Source organism: Apteryx rowi, unplaced genomic scaffold, assembly GCF_003343035.1.
Source record: "Apteryx rowi isolate R43461 unplaced genomic scaffold, aptRow1 scaffold_172, whole genome shotgun sequence".
NCBI lineage: Eukaryota > Metazoa > Chordata > Aves > Apterygiformes > Apterygidae > Apteryx > Apteryx rowi.
This window is the reverse complement of record NW_020447997.1, coordinates 890,510-909,726: the sequence shown is the minus strand read 5'-3', so window position 1 is coordinate 909,726 and position 19,217 is coordinate 890,510. Positions and strand designations below refer to the sequence as shown.

The 19,217-nt window shown below is 35.9% G+C and overlaps 1 protein-coding gene across 1 annotated transcript in view; it reads right to left on the bottom strand.

Moving 5' to 3' along the window:
• The window catches only part of TEX9 (testis expressed 9), a 33,907-nt gene that overhangs the window by 8,997 nt on the left and 5,693 nt on the right, over positions 1-19,217 (bottom strand). Inside the window, exons 2-9 of the mRNA XM_026060911.1 lie at positions 19,074-19,194; positions 17,161-17,224; positions 15,575-15,645; positions 11,917-11,965; positions 10,807-10,892; positions 9,081-9,259; positions 5,485-5,567; positions 2,889-3,062 (exon numbers count right to left, since the gene is read on the bottom strand). Of these exons, the coding sequence (XP_025916696.1) occupies positions 2,889-3,062; positions 5,485-5,567; positions 9,081-9,259; positions 10,807-10,892; positions 11,917-11,965; positions 15,575-15,645; positions 17,161-17,224; positions 19,074-19,194 (827 nt within the window). The remainder of the gene's footprint in view (positions 1-2,888; positions 3,063-5,484; positions 5,568-9,080; positions 9,260-10,806; positions 10,893-11,916; positions 11,966-15,574; positions 15,646-17,160; positions 17,225-19,073; positions 19,195-19,217) is intronic.

Below are 19,217 nucleotides of genomic sequence, written 5' to 3'. Positions count from 1 at the left end.
ATTTTCATCTTAAAAATGCCAGAAATAAGTATTTTATTTTATAACCAGGAAAGTTTTCTGCCAATTCTTCTATACTTTAAAAGGTGGATTAATTCTTCATATAATGCAACTCCTATGTTCCAAAACTGCATCCCACTTCAATCTCTTGCTTTTCTCCACTGTTTCGGCATGGTTGAGGCACTTGAATATCAAAAGGGTGTGATGCCAGTGAGTGAGTCTATAAGTAACCTTCTAGCAGGCTTTCTTTCTGCCCAGTACAAGCACACATAGCACTTTACCTTCAGAATGCTCTGCAGCTGCTGTCTCCCACAAAACTCTTCAGAGCTAATGTCTGCCTAACATCAAGCCCTTCTTCATGGCAAATTATTAAATTCCCTGCACAAAGCCTTAAGGGAATTAGTGCAAAATATACATGTTTCCATGACCCTTGTCTAAGGTTATAACAAGTGAGAGAACACAGAGAAAGGAATGTTTTTGTAACTATGATGGTCAAAAAAGAAAGGAGAGGTGATGCTATTTACTAGAGCCACTAGATGGGGAAAAAAAAGAGGAATGCTTGAAAGAAAAGGAGAGAAGTTCGGGGGAGCACCAGAAGTCGGCTGCTGCTGAGGTGGGTGTGTTCCAGTAGAGAGGTCTGGAGACACCAAACACCAAAAGAATGAAATGTAAAAAGAGCAAACAAATTACCATGTTATTACAGGTAAACCATGAAAACTAGGTGAGACCCTTTGTCTAGGTACATACAAAAATGCAGCTAGAGGAAGAAAGAAGCCATGTTAGTTGCTGAAAATCTAAGCAACCTTGGGAAAGCATGTCTCTCAACTTAAGTTTTCCGTTATTTATGTCACTACAGAAATCACACTTGAATCTTCAACATTTATTCAAATGATTAATTCAGACAACCATCAGCTGGGTGTCACATAACATGGGCACACACAGTTACAAGCTTGGGATGTATAGTGATATTAATGCATTTGTAAACACGTTAAGATCTTTGTTTGCTAAGGATACTGAGAAGACTACAAATAAAAAATTAAATTTCTTAATGAAATGGCAAAAAAAGTTCCCCAAAAACCAGAGGTTACGTTGGGCCATCTGAACTTCACAGAAAAATTTCTCTACACTGAAAGTATCAGTCTTGAGAGTTTAGCAGGACAGCAGCACACATTCAGACTCCAACTCACATGAAATTGTTTTTAAACACATACCTAGAATTCATCTACAACTATATATTATGTACTGTTGAATAATACTTCATACTTAAAGAACAAAACAGTTTTCAGATTGCAAAATCCGTAGGAGATTTAAGCAGTTACTTCAAGATGATTCTTTAAATCCATGTTTTCAGGCTGGTTAGAAAAGTTTTATATCAGAAGAAATATTTAAAATCACTTCTGAATCTGAAGAGAACCATTCATTACATATACTGTACAAGCTTGCCTTTTCTGCCTTCCCAATATTTTAAAGAACTACCGCTATTTGTCATGATCACGTCTAACAAGTGACCTTGACAAATTCCTGAAAATACAACTTATTGGGAATAACTGAAACAACCAAGGTTGGTAAATCGAGCAAAGACAATTGAGGAAAGAGACTGTAATCTGGATACAGTAGCTGTACAGCAGACAGGAATAAACCTTTACCACATCCATTGTAAACAGGCTGCACAGCATATGTGAAAGAAGGGACATCTCCTAAACATTGGGAGAAACGTTCTAACTGTGACTGTGTGTGAGCAACAGCGTAGATTGTCTGAGGAAATTATGGAAATTGCTGTCACTGAAGGTTTCAAGAACAGGTTAAACAAACTTATGTCCAAGGTGGTTCAGATACAATCTATCCTGTTCTGGTTTAAGAGAAGGGACTAAATGACTTTGTAAGGCCTCTTAGCCCTATTTTCTATGAGCAAAAGAGTAGAATAAGTATAACTACGGAGTATTTTTTCCTGACAGAATCAACAGTTAGGATACTTACTTAGGTGAACTGAAACCTCAAAGTACCCGCAAAAAAAGAACACTCACACTTAATACATTCTAGTTCTAAAATTCCAATATTACACACCATTAAGATGAAAGTATGCCTGTACTGTTGCATTGTAATATTTAATGGAGGTATAAATAAGAGTTTGTTAGGCTAAGGGTTGTGTTCAGTCTTCCACAAATTTTTAAACAATGCATTATCCTGGTTATATTACATGTTTCATTTTGAAGTCAGCCTCTCTAGCTCTGAGTAATTAAAGAAGAAACACATGCTGCTCCTAGATTAGGTTCCAAACAAACAAAGATGAGTATGTGAGCCATCTGCTGTAACTAGGCACATATACAATTTTGCATATGTGGCCTACAGTAGGAGCCAGGCTGATTTTGATTCATCCAAATTGGAGCGACTGGTTTTGAAATAGTCCATTTTCAAGAACAATTAGACATGCTTTCCTCCTCCACCTCCAGAAATTATTAATACAGGCTGCAGGTGGGTTTTTTTTTTTTTTCAATCATTCAACACGTTCTACAGTTATAATAAAACTATTAATAGAATTAATTTTTAATAATTATAATTAAAACCATAAAAATAAAATTTCCTTGCATTTTTCAAGATTCCTCCTTTGTGAGTTTGACTGCAGTTTCTGAATAGGTTGTTTCGCCTCTTGTGGATCTTTTACAGAAGAATTTAATTTAAAAATACAGAAAAACATGATTGTAGAAGCATGAGAAAAACAACTAACAGAGTATCTTTTTTCCCTTTAAAAATACAATTTCTGAAACTACTATCGGAGATAGAAATTTTAATGAAATAATAGTTGGACACAAATCTGTAAAACTCAGGTAAAGAAGGTGATTTGATGCTTTTTATTCCTTTTTTGAGCTAAATGAGAGCAGTATCTGCAATACCTTTTCTAGTGCTATGATCTCTTGTTGTAATCCTTCACTTTTTTTGTTTGCTTCTTGTGACAGCATTTTGTACTTTTCAGTCTGAGACTGCTGCATATTGATTGTTCGTTGCAGTCTAGTGTTCTCTTCCTCAGTATCTTTAAGCTGAGATTTTAAATTCTGATTTTCATCACCCTGTTGGAAGTAGGAAATTAAAAAAAATTTTTGAATGTTGCAAGGAAGCAGTAGGATAACATGATGCTAATGTTTTGTAAATAAAAGGCAATACAAATGTATGTATTGTAGATATGATGATAACCAGTGCTACTTTTTTTAATTGTTATTTCAAAAAATGGCAAGATCCTGCATGATGGATTTCACAACACTTTGAAAAAGGAAACAATTAAGACAAAAAAAAAATTAAAAAACCCCAAACCCTTAGAGCCACAGTTTACCAAGGCAGTACTTTAGAAAACAAATATTTTTCTCCTCATTTAATTTTCTACAGTCTTTTACTTGTGACTGTCTTGTAGTATGTAAAACAAATGTGATCTCCCATAATTCAAAGCTTACTAGTACTCACTATCAAAATTTTATAGAAAAATATTAATAACAATGGCACATAAATATTTTCCGACATTTTTGTAACAATAGCTGAATGCACACATTAGGAAAAAATCTGGGGAAAAAAAGAGAATACAATTACTGATAAATCAATCCATTATGCTTCAGAAGATTATCTGGTTTCTGCTTAAAAGCAAACTAATGTGCCAGGGGACATCAAAAATTCTAATGCAGGTTACACTTAACATCAAGTGAATCCTGTATTAGCTTCATGACCTACTGACAATTACATCCCACTTCAAGCATTATGATTTAAAGGATTTTTTCTTCTATAACCTTTTAAATATTATAAGTGAATATTAACGTAAGAAAGTTCACAGATATACTAAGCCCTTCATTTCTTAAAAAAAAAAAAAAAAAGAAAGAAAGAAATCAAGGCACATGCTAAAATGGAGTTTCTACGAGAATGAGTCTCTCTCCTACCCTTTAATCCCTGAGGACACGTGCTTTACCACAAATATCAGGTGACTGAATGTACCTCAGGAACTCCTACTTATTTATATTTAAAACTGATTTATTCCTTCCTTATAAAAATTGTACTGTGAATTGGAACAAAACAAAACAAAAAATCTGTCTCAAGGCACCACAAATATGAAATTTGTGTGACCTTGAGAATGCAATACAGTTATTTCCACAACACACAAACCAGTACCCAAAATGATACATTTACATGCTCTGTGCTATGGAACCAAGAGAATGGGTACAAGGTTTTCTTCTGTCATCTGATAGAGCCCCTGAGCTCTGTAGTATTTTGACATGGAATGATGAAGTTCAGTAACTACTGACAAAATGGTATTTGATTTAAAATCTAATGTAACAATTTTCTTCTGATCACAGCAAAATGAAAGTATTAAAATGTACAGGCAGCTGTACTGATAAAAATGGAATAATAAAGTATAAAGGACAGATCTAAAACATCAAAATTTGATTCTTTCTAAAGATGTTCTCTAGATATCCATCCCCAAAAACCTAGTTAACATCATCCTGCTCCTTAACCTTAAATCAAAAGCTTGGGAGAAAACACATGGGTCTTGCCATATGTCCTGAATGTGATCATCATATTTGGGCCTGGAAACTAGACAGAAAAAACATTCTGAAGTTAAGAGACCACTGCTAAGAATAATCCACTTGTGAGAAAGGGAGAGTTAGTTCAAAAACCTTGCTTGATTACACATACAAGAAAAAGAGGTGATCCCTCAGGCAGATGGACCCAAACCCTTTTAGGTTTTATAGCTCAATAGATGTTTAAACACCACCAGAAAACATACTGCCAGACACTGCAGATCATAAAACTCACTTGCAGCACATTCTGTTAGTAAGGTATCAGTGTAGCTTTACCCTGCCTTAACTTCACGTTATGATCTGCCCAAATACACAATCCCAAATACAGTCCTTGCAGCAAGTGTAATCTTGAAAATGGAGAAACCCTGGTTTCTATTTTGGTTATAATATCCCACTTAAATTGGACTACAGATCAGCAGTTCCATCAGAAACTTTTTTCTGCCAAGGACACCCATGGTATCTAAGCTTCTCAAACGTTTTTACTCCTCATTCTGCCCTAAACATTTCTTGTCACCCAGCTCTGGACACCACTCGACTTCTCTCTGTACCCCAAATCTGTATTTGACTGCTACCATATCCTCCTCCACCTTTTCAGGCTCTGATTATGCTTCCTTCCCCAGCAGTGCTGGAGAGGACACCCTGCAGCACCAGAGAGTCCCTGCACTGCAGCATGTCTTCAGTCTCAGTGGTGCTTTCCTGCCTCAAATTCATTTCATGAAGTGGATCTGACAAGCTTTGAGTCCAAAGATCACATTTATATTAAAAGTATTACTCCTGACTCTAAGTTCTTAGAAAATTTTTAAAGAGAGAACCTTAGCTCTTGAATACTTGAAGATGAAGCAACAAAAAAATCCTAATAGGAAACCTAAAGGCAAAGGAAACCTACTGTGATTATTTGCAGTTTCTACTGATAAGAAAACTCAACTCTTACCTTTTTCCTGCATTCACATACTACACTATCCAGCTCCTCCTGCATAACACGTAACTTTGCCTTAAGAAATCTGATTTGAGCTTCTGTGAACATAAAAAGTTACATTTGATACCCACAATCTAAGTACTCTCTGAAATATCATGTAAAACAGAAGAGATAGTATCAAGCAGAACCAAAGTAAGAACAACTCATTTTCATCTTCTTGTTTTTAAAAACACATTACGCTGACTGTTTACAATTATTAAACAGAAACAGGCAAATTAAAACTTAATTTTCCAAATAAAATCATGTAAGTTTCTCATTCTTAGGCAAAGCTTTGAATAGATTTCTCTTTTTTGATGACTGAACTCAGCATCTTTAAAATGTAAACGACTGGTAATTCTGAAAGTTGAAAACTAATAGCAGCATGTCTACATTGCAATTATCTGTTGCTGCAATTTGTGTAGTTACACCCTAAGTGATTTTAAATTTCTCACAACAAGGAATTACATGTAGATTACAAAACTCTCATAAAAAGCAAGGTAAATACCTTTCCCATGTAGAAGTCTACATTACTGTAAGTGCACTGCTAACAATATTCAATTACTAGTTTAAAATTGAACCAGTCTAATCAGATGTTTTTCCCGATGAGGTACTTTCTTGCTCTTCGACAATTAAGAAATATACTAATGGCACAAGAAAACAAGCCGCGTGGGAACAGAGTATGTTCTTCTACCCTCTGTTGCCCATCCTCTCCCCAGATAGCTCATGAGGAATTTCCTCTGAACTTCCACAGGCACAAAGCATGGAAACAATATGAGTTAAGTTACATAGGAAAAAGCACTATTTCTAGGAGGTTATTTCTAGCTGTAGATTGTAGAGTAAAGTGGAGAAGGAGTATCTTGAACAGAATGTGAAGGGATGGGTGTCAACATGCTTTTGCTTTGACATTTGTCAGTTTGCTTGTAATAGGAAGTTTTTTTACTGCTCCCACCTTCCCTTATCGACTGCTGATTGCAACTTGTTAGCCTAACTCTCTGGAGGCCAGCAGAAAGTAGCAATTAGGGAAACACTCTGAAAAAATAAGATACAAACAGATTGTCTTTTTTCTTCCTGCTAAGTCCTTGCTAGCTAGACTTCCTGAGCTGGGAATCATATTCAAGCTATCAACTTTAATAGTCTATGATGTACCTCTATACGATTAATTCATCTAATTTTCTTCTTGAAATGTGTTATAGCTTGGCATCCACAGCATTCCGTGACAAAGAGCTTCCCAATTTAATTATGCATTATGTGAAATAAAGCACTTTGTATAGCTTGTTTTAAATCCAATTTAATGTGGTATTTGCTAGTTTTTGCATTACTAAAAGACAGTTTTCCCTTTACCATTGGTGATTTCATTACAGAATCTTTCATATTTCCCTCAATAAGGGGTTTTTTTCCCCTATCAGCATTACTTTGCATTTTTAATGGTGAATATAATTCTCCATTTTATCAACTCATTCAGTATTATGAGATTCTTTTGCAAAACTTCAATGTCAGTTTTAACTATCCTAAAATCAGTTTTATCCATAGATTTCTTTAGTTGCTATCTTTCCCTTTTTCCAGATTATTCTTCTGTATATTGAACGGCGTAAGGTTTGTAACAGATTGCTGTAGGGTCATGCCAGTTACTGTGAAAAATGGTTGCTTCTCTATACTATTTTGTCTCCTCTTTCACTCAGTTGTTAGTCCCCAGACAACTTTCCCTTCTATCTTAGTCAGCTTTGTTTCATTAAGACCACTTTGTAGTAAATCTTTTTGAAAATTCAAAAGCACAAGAACCAGACCATCCTTGGGAGGTGGCTATTATCCAAAATTAGTTTGGATTCTCTCAACAGACCAAGGTAATTAAACAATTAAATTCCTATTTGGTCAATTTTAATCACTTGATGAGGCTGATAAGGGGGGAGTGTCACTTAATAGGATGGTCTTTAGATTATAAAGTAACCAACACTTCAGGAAAAAGAAAACCAGAGAGACTTCTCCATTCTACAGGAAAGAATAAGAGTCTTGAGCTCCTGAGACAGCATGAAGCAAGATAACACATTCAGGTATTTTGTTTATATATATATATATATATGTTTGTGTGTATTAGATAAAAATAGAGATTTGTCTTCAAAATTCTACATTTTTGTGTGCTTTTGTCATTGCTTGTTATGGCAGAGTTGAATTATTACCCACAAAAATAGACCCTGAGAAAAATCATGCAAGTTACTGGGAGGGCAGACTAGCTACATGGTGACACCCTGTGATTATGAAGGAAAGGCGTGAAACCCACATCCAGGAAGAGCAGAGCAGAAGCTGAGGGAAAGGACTATGCTATGGAAGTTTGAGCACATTGTCTTGGTAAGTCAAGCACAGGCACATAAGCCTAATCAATCTCCTGCTAGGGAATTAGTCCCCCTGTTACAGGACTGATTAAGTATCTAAATCCACTTCAATGTGAAGCCTGTTACTGCTGAGTTTGACACCACTACTGTGCTCTGCAGTAGCTTACTTAACACATTAAAGACTGAGCTCTGGTCTGGGAGGCATTCAAAATGTTCTGAATGCACAAGGATGAATTCAAAAAACAAAGTCAATCCAGAGTATTTTTTCATTTTATTTCATCATTAAAGTTAGAGGAAACAACCCTCAGTACTCAAAAACATCCTCTTGACATAGAAGACCTTCTTATTACTAGACACCAAAAGTAACTCCCACTGAGTTACCTTGAATTTACATGGTGTGCTGTCCAAAGCAATTTATTTTTAGTTCAGGAATGAGAACTACATAAATATTCTGAGGATCTGTGTTGGGAGAGTTATTAAAGGAAGACTTGCATGGAATTACCTGAGGGTAAAAATCAAGCTATTTCTATGCTGGCATGCTTGTTGACACCAAACTGTTAGACTAAAATGAGAGACTTTAGGCATTTTGCACCACTGCAGTGAATCTCTAACTTCATGCTTGCCTTAATGTAGTAAGAAAATACATAAACCTGCTTTTACCACATCAGAGCCAAAAAGACAGATGTGCACCATGCCTTTAGCTTCACTGACAAATGCTGCAATCTCCTTTTCTACTCTATTTCTAGGACAAACAAAAAGATGCCATTTGGAGCAGGAAAGTATCTGGAGGATTCTCATTCAAGCACTGTAACCAAAATATTACTTCATTTAAGCCACTTACTAAGATCTACAGCATTAATCTGATGAAAGGGTTTTTCTCAAAAGGCAGAATGTGTGCATAGGACTAAGGTTAATCTTTTCAGAAATACAAGCTTAAAATCATATATATGCACTTTCCCAGTGAAATCAATAGTGTTTACCTCTATTCAGCATATGTAACTTAGTCCAAAGGAGGAAATCTAGAAAAAAAATCACCTTTTCATGTGATTATTCATATAAAACCTCATATTTCTTTGGGACTACATAAAGAAGAAAAACCTTTTCCTCTTACCATAATATAATTTAAGGGGTTTAAAAACTTTCTCTGTAATTTCTAGAGAACACTCCCCCCCCGCCCAGCTCCAATGAACTCATTTCTAATAGGAAACAAAAATAAAAACTACTTAGCCATAGGAGGAAACCTACCTGCTCCAATTTCATTTCCAACACTTGGAATAATATCATCATCTAGACAATCTGGCAAGTCTCCCTTCTCTAGTTTTTCTTCAATTCCGCTTATTGTTTTCACTAGAGAAAAATCTGTGCAATCCTCTAGTACTGCAACATCATCAGCATTTTGTATTTCTATGTTTCTTATTGTTGAACTAGGGAAAAAAAAACTAGATTTTAAATCTACAATACAAAAAAAGAACTGTATTTGCTATATTTAAGAGTATCCAAAGTCATTTACCTAATACAACTTCATCATTCACAAGCACATGAATGATGCATCAATGGCAATTTCTCATTTTCTTTACCTAAAATCTCCTTACTGTATTCCACACTAAACACTTACAGGAGTTTATATATTATAATAAAGGAAGCAAAAAAACAGTACCATATTCTACTAAGAAGACTTTAACATGGTTTCTTTCTCATCCAACAACTTCACAACTAAATTGCAATAACAGAAAGAAACAAAGGAATGCTCTTTTGGACATAGCTACTATCTTCTGCTGTAAATTCTGCTGATTCCCCCTCCCTCAGCTTGTTCGCTTCTACAACTGTCCTTTCTAGATGTACTCTTGTCTTACTAGCTACAATTTCTGTATCATTATGCCTGGACTAGGAAACTTCTTTGATCCTAGAAGTCGACTACCAAAGTTTTCATAAGGCCAGCAAACACAAGATAGGTGACACATACCTTATTTGCTAAACAGGGTATCTCTTCAGATCTCTTTTATAAGCAGAAGATGAATTAGTTTCCCCCAGGAACTGAAGTTCCTAAGTTCTTATCCCAATACTAGCCTCAACACTCCTGTTAGCTCACTTTCTCCTACAGCTAGGCATGAGGTTCGCCTTGCAGGTCCTGTATCTGCACAACTCCACTACTAAATCTCAGGATGCAGTGTCAGCATTACAGCCTCTCCTGAACTGCCCAACTGTCCAAAGGGTCCACAAGTGATTCTTGAGTGCTAAAGACACTCTTGGTGTGTGTCTGTTCCACACTCTCCCATTTTGCAGATAGTTTTCATCCTATTTTGGTATTTGTCCATATCTTCTCTTGTGGCAGTTTTCATTTGCTGCAGGATTTTATGTATGATTTCCCTGTTTCTTTTGTTCAGATCTCCATTTCTTGCTTTTGCAAGCTTGAATTTGCTGTCTACAGAGTTGAAGCTTTTCAGCTCCAAGTGCAGGCCTCTTAACAGCTGTGGCACTATCACTCCTATCTCCCATCCTGGGAGCCCAAGATTCACCAAAATAGCATTATAATTAGACCCTAGAGGGCCTAATGTTTCCCATCACAAGTCCAGTCACAAACTGCAGTTCTCTTCTACACCACTTTAGTGTGCTTCCTTGGGTTGCCCCAGACAATACATTTTCCTAGATGTAGGCATGCATCCTTCATTGAAACACAGGGTTTACCTGTCAGCCTTGAGAAGTGTCTGAGTGAAAAACAGTTTTGTTGTTTTAATACTAATCACATGTGTTCACTAATGATTTTAGGTGCTCTATGCAGGTAAACTGAGATAGCTACATGATGGAGCTGACTGGGGTGGGGCAGCAAGGTTTGATGCATTAACTTTTACAAATATGTATATATATAGATATACAAGAATTCATGTAATGCAAGTTTACACAAATATACTGACAGACAAAAACAGCATCTAAAATATCTCATTACAAAAAAGAGATGTGTATAAGTAATTACCTTGAAGACGGCCTTTTTCCTTGCCTTCCAGAGTGCGGTCTGTTCTGAGCCATGGGTATGGAACTACAGTTCTTCTTGTTTGGTAGCTACAAAATTTTTCAGAAAGTAGTGGTTTTTATTAGTTTGAAATGACTTTTTGCTAGTGTCTTTTCTTTTTCAATTTTCATATATTCAGACTCAAGGATACTCTTAAAAATATGACTGTCAAAGTCTCAGAATCTCAGGAAAGCACAGCGCTTTCCTAGCTTGACTTGTACAAGTCTTATCTTGCAAATTGTGTCCATGTGTCCAAATTATAATACATCCAATAGCCATTTGCTAGGGGGAGTTTTTTGCACACACACATATGATAAAGTCATGCATAAGCAAGGCTGTCAGTCATTATCAAGATATTAACTATCAGACTGTTAGCAGACTGCATTTCTTTGAACCACGTTTATTTCCTGTAGAATTCCCTGTAGAAGGAAGATCTAGCTATGTGTTTGTAGATCTCTCCCAAATAAATCATTTTCAGAAATCGTCTTTCTCTATTGTACTGTGACAAACAACTGAAGACAACATTTTGGAAGCTTTAGCTCATCTCACAAAAGATTCAATCTAATTGTGATTAGAGACTAGTGCATTTCATTGGTTTCTTCCTAACTTTCTTTTCCCATTGCATTTTCCTTCTTGTATTGTTACTCTGACTACTTTTTTATTATTATATTTAAAAGACAATAGTACTGCCTTTAGTGTTATATCAGGGAGAGGGGAAGAAGGAGGAACTGAAGTATGTTCTACTGTTTTATACTTAGTGTTCTTAAATTGAGAACCTCAAAATACTGAGCACTTCTGAGAAGTAACAGATAAACCTTTACAGAAGAGAAATGTAAAACACAGAAATTAAATGTTGGCAGTCTACCCAGCTACCAGTAGTACAGCCCCCCCCAAAAATCTAGGGTACCATGGTCCATCTCTTTACCACTCTGCTTCGAACATCACTTTTCTTTTTTTTTTTTTTTACCCTTGCCCCCAGTATATCATCTATGTAGCATAGCCTCAAAACCAGAAGTAGTATGTGGAAATTACACTGGAACAGGATATCAGTCAGGATAGTTTTGAGTTTGATACCTTGACATATGAGTGTGTAAAAGAAGAGGCTTCAGGACAGAGTGAATCTCTGCAAAATAAATACATAAAAATTAAGTAAAATTCACTGAACTTGAGTACCAAAACAAACCTTAGACAGTAAATATTAAAAATTCCTATCACAATCAGGAGAATATTTCATATATCCAGAATAAACAACATAGCTAAGGTGGGAACATATATTAAATTTGATCACAAATCCAGTCCCTTTCTCTGCCCTTCCATCCTATCTCATCTGTTCTCTGAATCACCTGGTGAGTCTGGGGTAGCTACTCCAGTAAAGCCTCTAATACAGCAGTTTACAGGAATCTGAGTCTAGTCCCTAGCAATTCAGGTGATTGCTGCAACTACCAGGTTATTAAATCAATGACTTCCTGAACCAGGGAATACTTGCCCAGTACGCAGAGCATTAACAGCTTCAGGAGGAGAGACAAACAATTATCAAAGCTCAGTGGTCAATACACTTACCTGGCATATTAAAAACAAACAAAAAACCCCCTACATTCAAATTCCTTAATTAATACAGAGAGAAGGAAGATATAAGCCAGTTTTTGCATCCTGGGGGGGAGTGCTATGGTATGCTTATATTGACTGTTGTCAAGTGAATTGACAGGGACCGTCAAGTGAATTAAGAGATGGAAACAACTTATAAATTAAGCCTGACAGAATTTTCTCTGAAATACATATAACAAATATTGTATCAATTTTTACAGGTGAAAAAGCAGGAATAAAAAAGCAGCCTTCTTATCTGCTTATTTTGCTGAATACCATAGTTTTTAGCTTCTAAACCTCATGTTAAATGAGTCTTTTAAAATATGTTGGAAACAAGCAGAAAGTTTTAGTATTCCATGTATTTTTCATTCCAAGTTTCTTGCCATATGGATAATTTTTTTTTATTCACTTCCAGAGTCTGAGTTATGTGGAGCTATACTAATGCACTGGAAGGTTAGTTTTGTGTTACCTTTTACATTTTTTTGACAATTCAATTAACATGCAGGCTTATAAAAGTTCTGTAATAAGACTTAAAATGTATATATATCGGTCACCATAATTTTTTGATACAGTTGATTTGGATAAATGTTTAGATTTTGCCTTTAAAAAATTTATGGACTTCCACTCAACAACAAAAATTATCTGCACAAAGCTCCAGATTTTACTAATCCAAAAAACCCTAGAAAAATCATCTTTGCATGGTTGGCAACAGACTTCAAGAATAGGATGATTAGTTTTTGTCTATTTACCCTATTTTCCTCATGCTTCCCTCCTATTGGCCAGCTTTAGGAGCATGCAGAAGGCTAGGATTTGCTGCCACAGAAATACCAGTTATGTATTATTCTGGAAGATAGGAAAATACAACACCCTTGTGCTCAAGAAAACAGGAGTATTCTTTCCATCAATAGATTAATTTGTTCTTAGCATGTGTATTGGCTCAAGGCTTTCTTTAAAAAAAAACCAAAACAACTCTTTGTTCACTAAGTTCCTCAAACTTATTAGTCTTAATGTTTTTTTTCTTCTTCCCCACGTGACAACTTATTTTAAAACCCTCAAAAAATGGTTGTATAGCCATTTGGTAAGTGAAATTAATGTGTAAAACCTGAAAAGGTATATAAATGAGTAGCTAGCTGAGTGTGGTGACACTGAAACGGAAGCTAATGTTTAACAATTCCATCTCCGCATGTAAACACAAGGTGCGTGGGCATGAGCAAATCCTTTGTGTTTGCTAATCCTATTCAAGCCTATAGCGCGCCTGCCCATGCACGTACAGTTCCCATCGCCATGAGCCCGGCAATGGTCTAAAGAGTGAAAGTATAAACAAAAGCTGATCATAAAGCAGTGTCACCAGAGCTGCTTTGTGTCTATGCACTTCAAGTTTCTGTGTGAAAACTAAACTAGAAAAACTCCAGAATGACTTTTTAAAAATTAATAAACTGACTTAAATTTTCGCCTTTTTTTTTTTTTAAACTTTGCTTACTCAATTTTCCTACCTTAACTGGTCTTTCTTTGATTCTATTACTTTGCTTCTGTCTTTTCCCCTCTTTCCAGTTGCTTTAGCATTCATTCTCCTTAAGCAGAGCAATATAACTGCTTTCAAAACTATCTCAAGTGCTTCCTTTAGATTTATGGACTCTGTTTGTAAACCCCCCAAAAATACATATATATTAAATACTTGGAACTAATCTAATTGAATAGCCTCAATGTTCACTCATGGATGTGTGTGCCCAATTCCTAGCATACACTTCTAATTTTTTTCAGTACAACATAGGTGTTCTACTCTTCTTTTGTGTAAATGTTTACAACAGAGATGGCAGTTGTTTTAAGACCTTTTTTATTTATATAGGTAATTGGCATATCAGCTGCTACTGACATGCTAATTATCAACATTTTCCTAATTTTTCCAGCACTTCCATTTTTTTCCAAATATACTGCATCAAAGCTGTTAACTCCGTTTGTAGGGCTGATTCCTCCAATCACATTGCTTGATAAAGCAGTCCTATAACTCAACACTAGTTTGAAGTTCTTAAAAAATCTTCTCTCTAGTACTCAATCCATCTAACAACATAAAATTAAAGCAAAATCTAGAATTTGTTTGCAAAGAATGACTATATTGAAGATGCATTGTTTCTTTTTTTTTCTCCACGACCAATTGTTTAAGTTTCAAAATAGCTCAGCAATAGTTTTGATTATAGTGGCAAAGCTTTTTGCTGATGTAGCCAGGCTTCCATCACAGACTTGCTGTCATACCTTTTTGTGTACTGAAAAATCCTTTTTCAGGTACACAAAACCTCACTTTTTGTTTTAATTACTTTTGTGTAGAGTAAAAGCTATGTCATCTCTAGCAGACTTTCATAAATATAATTTCAAAACAGTTTCCCAACTGCAGCTTAATATTTGAAGCAGCTTGTAGTTTGACATTGTATCTTTATTTTTCAGATTAGTCACATCATAAATTTAGGAACTTAAAGAGATCTGAATCTTTGATAAACTTTGTAAATCTTAAATTCACCTACTTTTTATGCTATCAATATATGAGCCCTTGAACAGCTACATAAATAATAATGTCGTCTATCCACTCTGGCACTAACATGTTTGAATATACAGGCCAAAAAGTGCAGCGGTGCATATGTTTACACAGGCCAAAAGGTAGATCTGCCTCAGAAGTGTAATGATACCCAAATTCCAGAGGGTGGCAGCTGAATGTCTGGCTGTCTTAGTTTTTTTTGATCAAGCACTTCCCATCCCAGAGGTATTTAGGCCAGGTTAAATTAGAACCAAAAGAACCAGTATCTACTCCTTCCCTTTTTCAACTGAACTGGTTAAAAACCACCTACTACTGAGCATCTACTCTTTTGTATTGCAAATAACACCTGTTATCTTTACTTGCATTTTTACAGATGTCAGCAATACTTAGCCTCATAGATACAATACTTTCAGCAACAATAAAGCTATTCCTTGAAAAAACAAGGAACAACACTAAATTCTTCAGTATCAATTGTTTCAAATAATAATAATAAATTTTAGATTCCTCCAATCTAGTATGCTGCAATGGAGGAAACGGGGCCATGACTTGGGCAAGTCAGAGTGTACAGGATCAGAGCCAAAACTCCCCATAAATTATATCTAACAACTGTAAAGCACATACCTCTGTCTGTCAGCTTCGCATGACTTAGTCTGTACTGAAACTGGTCTAGATAGTATCTCCTGTTGGCCTTTCTTTATTAGGGGAAAAAGAAGTCATTTATTGGGTAACATAATCTGCAACAGATGGATTATATATTAGTAAATCACAAGAAATTTAGTCTACCATTCTGAAGCAAGTGAGCTGTCATGGAAAAGAATTTCTCAAACACATGAAAAGATAGCTAAAATTTAAAGTATCGTTGATATCCTCAAATATTTACTTTTGTTCCACAACATGTACTTGCCTTTTGCCTGTAAAACTTTTCACACAATATCATCTGAGATGCTGATACTCTGCCTCCTTTCTCTGAAATGCAGGAATAGCAATGTGCAGCAGATGGAAAAAACTTTGTTTTCCATGCTGCACAATAAGCTTCAAAACTAACTCTTTATTCATGCAATACAGCCATAATTTGGACACTGATCTGCTGCAAGAACATTAGAGAACAATTCAGTCAAACACTGAATGTTTAGATAGCTTCTATGATACCAAATTACAGTTAGAAAGCATAATCCAGTACTAAATGCAGTTGTCCTGTTTCTTTTGTTGTTAAATGTATATCTGTGCAATCTGGCAGTGCCATGTGGTATTTTAAGTGTCCTAAGAATATTTGTTCTCTGCTGCATTTATTATATTAAAAAAAAAGGGGGGGTGTTTTTGCTGGACTTCAAAAGAAAGAGACTAGATGCTATTTCAGATACTTCACCTGCTTCTGTTCAAATGCCAAGCAGTTAGCCTCAGTTTACCACATCCTCCTCAGGAGGAGAATGTTTTCAAGGGACAAAAATGAAGTTTCAAGAGTAGACAAAGAGCATATGAGAATTACAGCTTTCCAGGAGTTTTAAAATTTGTTCGTTAAGCCTTATTTGAAGGACTGCAACCTTGAATATATCTAATATGTAGAACACCTTCCTAGGTTATTTATATGACAAATTTGATGTTTCCTCCTTCTCCAAACTGTTTTGGATATAAGCCAGACTTTTTCTATTTGCCAAATTTTCTATCAAAACTTCACTATATCTGGTACACAGCCACACCAAAGTTAGAGAAACATAATATTGACAAACAAACAGGATTTTTCTTTAAGATAGTTTCCTTTTTACTAACAACATATTTTCTATTTATATTGCTTATTCTTTGTATTTCTTTCAATTTGAACAATACAAATCCTATTTCATTAGGATGTTATTGCAGCAGTATCTGGTTTTCAAATACTGAAATAGCATTTTCTTTGTTTAAAGACATAAAACCATCTGCAGAGACTTTTCTTAAACATCATAAAGACACCTACATAATTTTATGTATAATCTGCACAAAAGCTTTAAGCATCTACATGAACACATATCCGCCTGATTAAATTACATCAAAACTATTTCGGCATGTTTTTTATTAAAAGTTCACAATTTTGGAAAAAAATTAAAGGCTTAGATTTAATTTGAAAACAAAATACCTTTACTTGTCATGGTCTAAATTATTTCTTTTGAAACTTGACCCTGGTTCATGTGAACCAAGGCTAAATTATGTAACAGTCTGCATAACCTACTCACCATTATTTCTTCAGCTTGATGCACCAGCTTTTCTGTTTTTGCTTCTAATTCTGCATTCAATCGCCTGAAACAGAGTAAGAATGCTTGTCACTGAGTTTCTGAAAGACTTAAGTAAATAAATGCAGACATGACAGTATCTCTGCCTGAACTAAGTGAAGTTTTAATAATAACTCCTACAAAGGAACACCAAAATACACTTCAGAGTATTAACCAAGCTGTATTTCAATAATTTTCTGGGTTTCTGTCAGATCAATAGTAATAAAATCCAATATACATACTAAACAGTAAGGCTTAGACTATAATCTTGACAAGCACTTGTTTAACTTGGTAAGTCCTGTTCTTGTCACGTGAGGAATACTGAAACTCTAAATTCAATGATAGAAAGTCAAAAGGAATAAAATGAATGATGGGAGGAAAAAAATGCCTTACTATCCTAAATAAGACAAAACAGTAACATTCAGCCATAGTGCTCTTGATCTCTGCCTAATCTTTTACTTATTTCAGACTGTCTTACAAGTTCGATTTGGTTTGAGTGTTGATCTCACAGGTAAGGAAAATGGGCAGGGTTTTTTTGTTTTCTTCTAAAATTACGTCTTGTTGGGAATTATATCAATATAAAACAACTACATACCTGTAGTATTACTAGAAATGTGCCTGAAAATAGTAAGTTACTTACCTTCTACATCAGTTTGGACTTATTCTCACCTTGGCTGACAGAGTTGCAAAAAAAATAAAAATAAAAAAAAATAAAATTTGCAGTCTCTGACAGTCAATGCACACATTATTCATTGGAAACTGAAACTGATGGATACCTACGATTCATGAAAGCTGACTGAAACTTTGCCTCCTTCTATTTAAGTTAAAACTACTTGTCCTTTACAAAATTAGCTGTTAATATCCACAAACAAAATAAGCTTATGTTATTTTGTTTTGTGTCAGTATAGGTTTCCTTGAGAACCTAATACTAATGGGTATATAAAACTAATCCTTTATCGTAAAGGAAAGAGGGCAATAACTGAGGTATAGCACAGAGCAGGATTCAGTTCCATTTTTTTCTTCTAGAATAAAAAAAACAATGTTCATGACACTATAGTGGAAAATCTTCTGAAATAATAATACAAAAAAAATAGTATCAGTATTTCTAGAACAACTGCATATAGCCAAAATAGCTATAGATGGTTTTTCTGTTGTGTCACTGCTTAATGCATATTCTACTACTTTAATTCCTCAACGCTTTCTGGTTTTTATTTGCAATCTTTACCTGAGGTATACTTAGCAGGGGTTGGGAGAGGAGTCAGGTATGATTACATCACATAATCGTGTAACTAAAATATGCCACTATACTGTACATAGTTACATGCAAAAACATAAGCTTACATTAACCTGTATATAAATGTGTGGGGTGTGTTTTTTTTTTTTTTTTAAGGAATCACGGTATGTCTTTACCACTGACAGGTAGGCACATTAGTGCCTTAAAACAAGGGGCAATGATGTGCTTTCTTCACCATAATTTGATATCCCTTTAACTATTGCCATATGTCTTGGATATTTGGATTTGGATAAATTGGATATTTGTAATTTAAATACACACACTAGTGGTGCCACTGCTCTAAAAGCAGAAATTAGATGTCCTGAATTACGTGCCTGAAGTAAGGCCTAGAACTGTGCACGGCCTGCACCCGGCTCGTTGTGTAAGTGGCAATAAAAGGCTGTGCCCGAGGAAGGGGAAAAAAAAATTAAGTTTGCTCTCAGTGCTCTCATCTGCGCACTCTGGGAAAGCAAGGGAGATCCAGCTACACCTAAACTAACTATGAACGTTTATCAGAGCCAGCGGGGAGGCCTGCGCGGCCCCGGGGAGTCCCCCACCCCCGCCGGGCCGGGCGGCGAGGAGCGGCGCCCGGGCGCCTCCTTACTTGTACTCCTCTTCCTTGGCCAGCAGGGCGCCGCTCACCACGCTGCTCCCCGCGGCGCCGGGCTGCGAGCGGGCGCCGGGCGGCCTCCGCACCTGCAGCGAGGAGGGGTTAGCGTGCGGGCCTGCGCCCCCCGGCCGCGTCCCC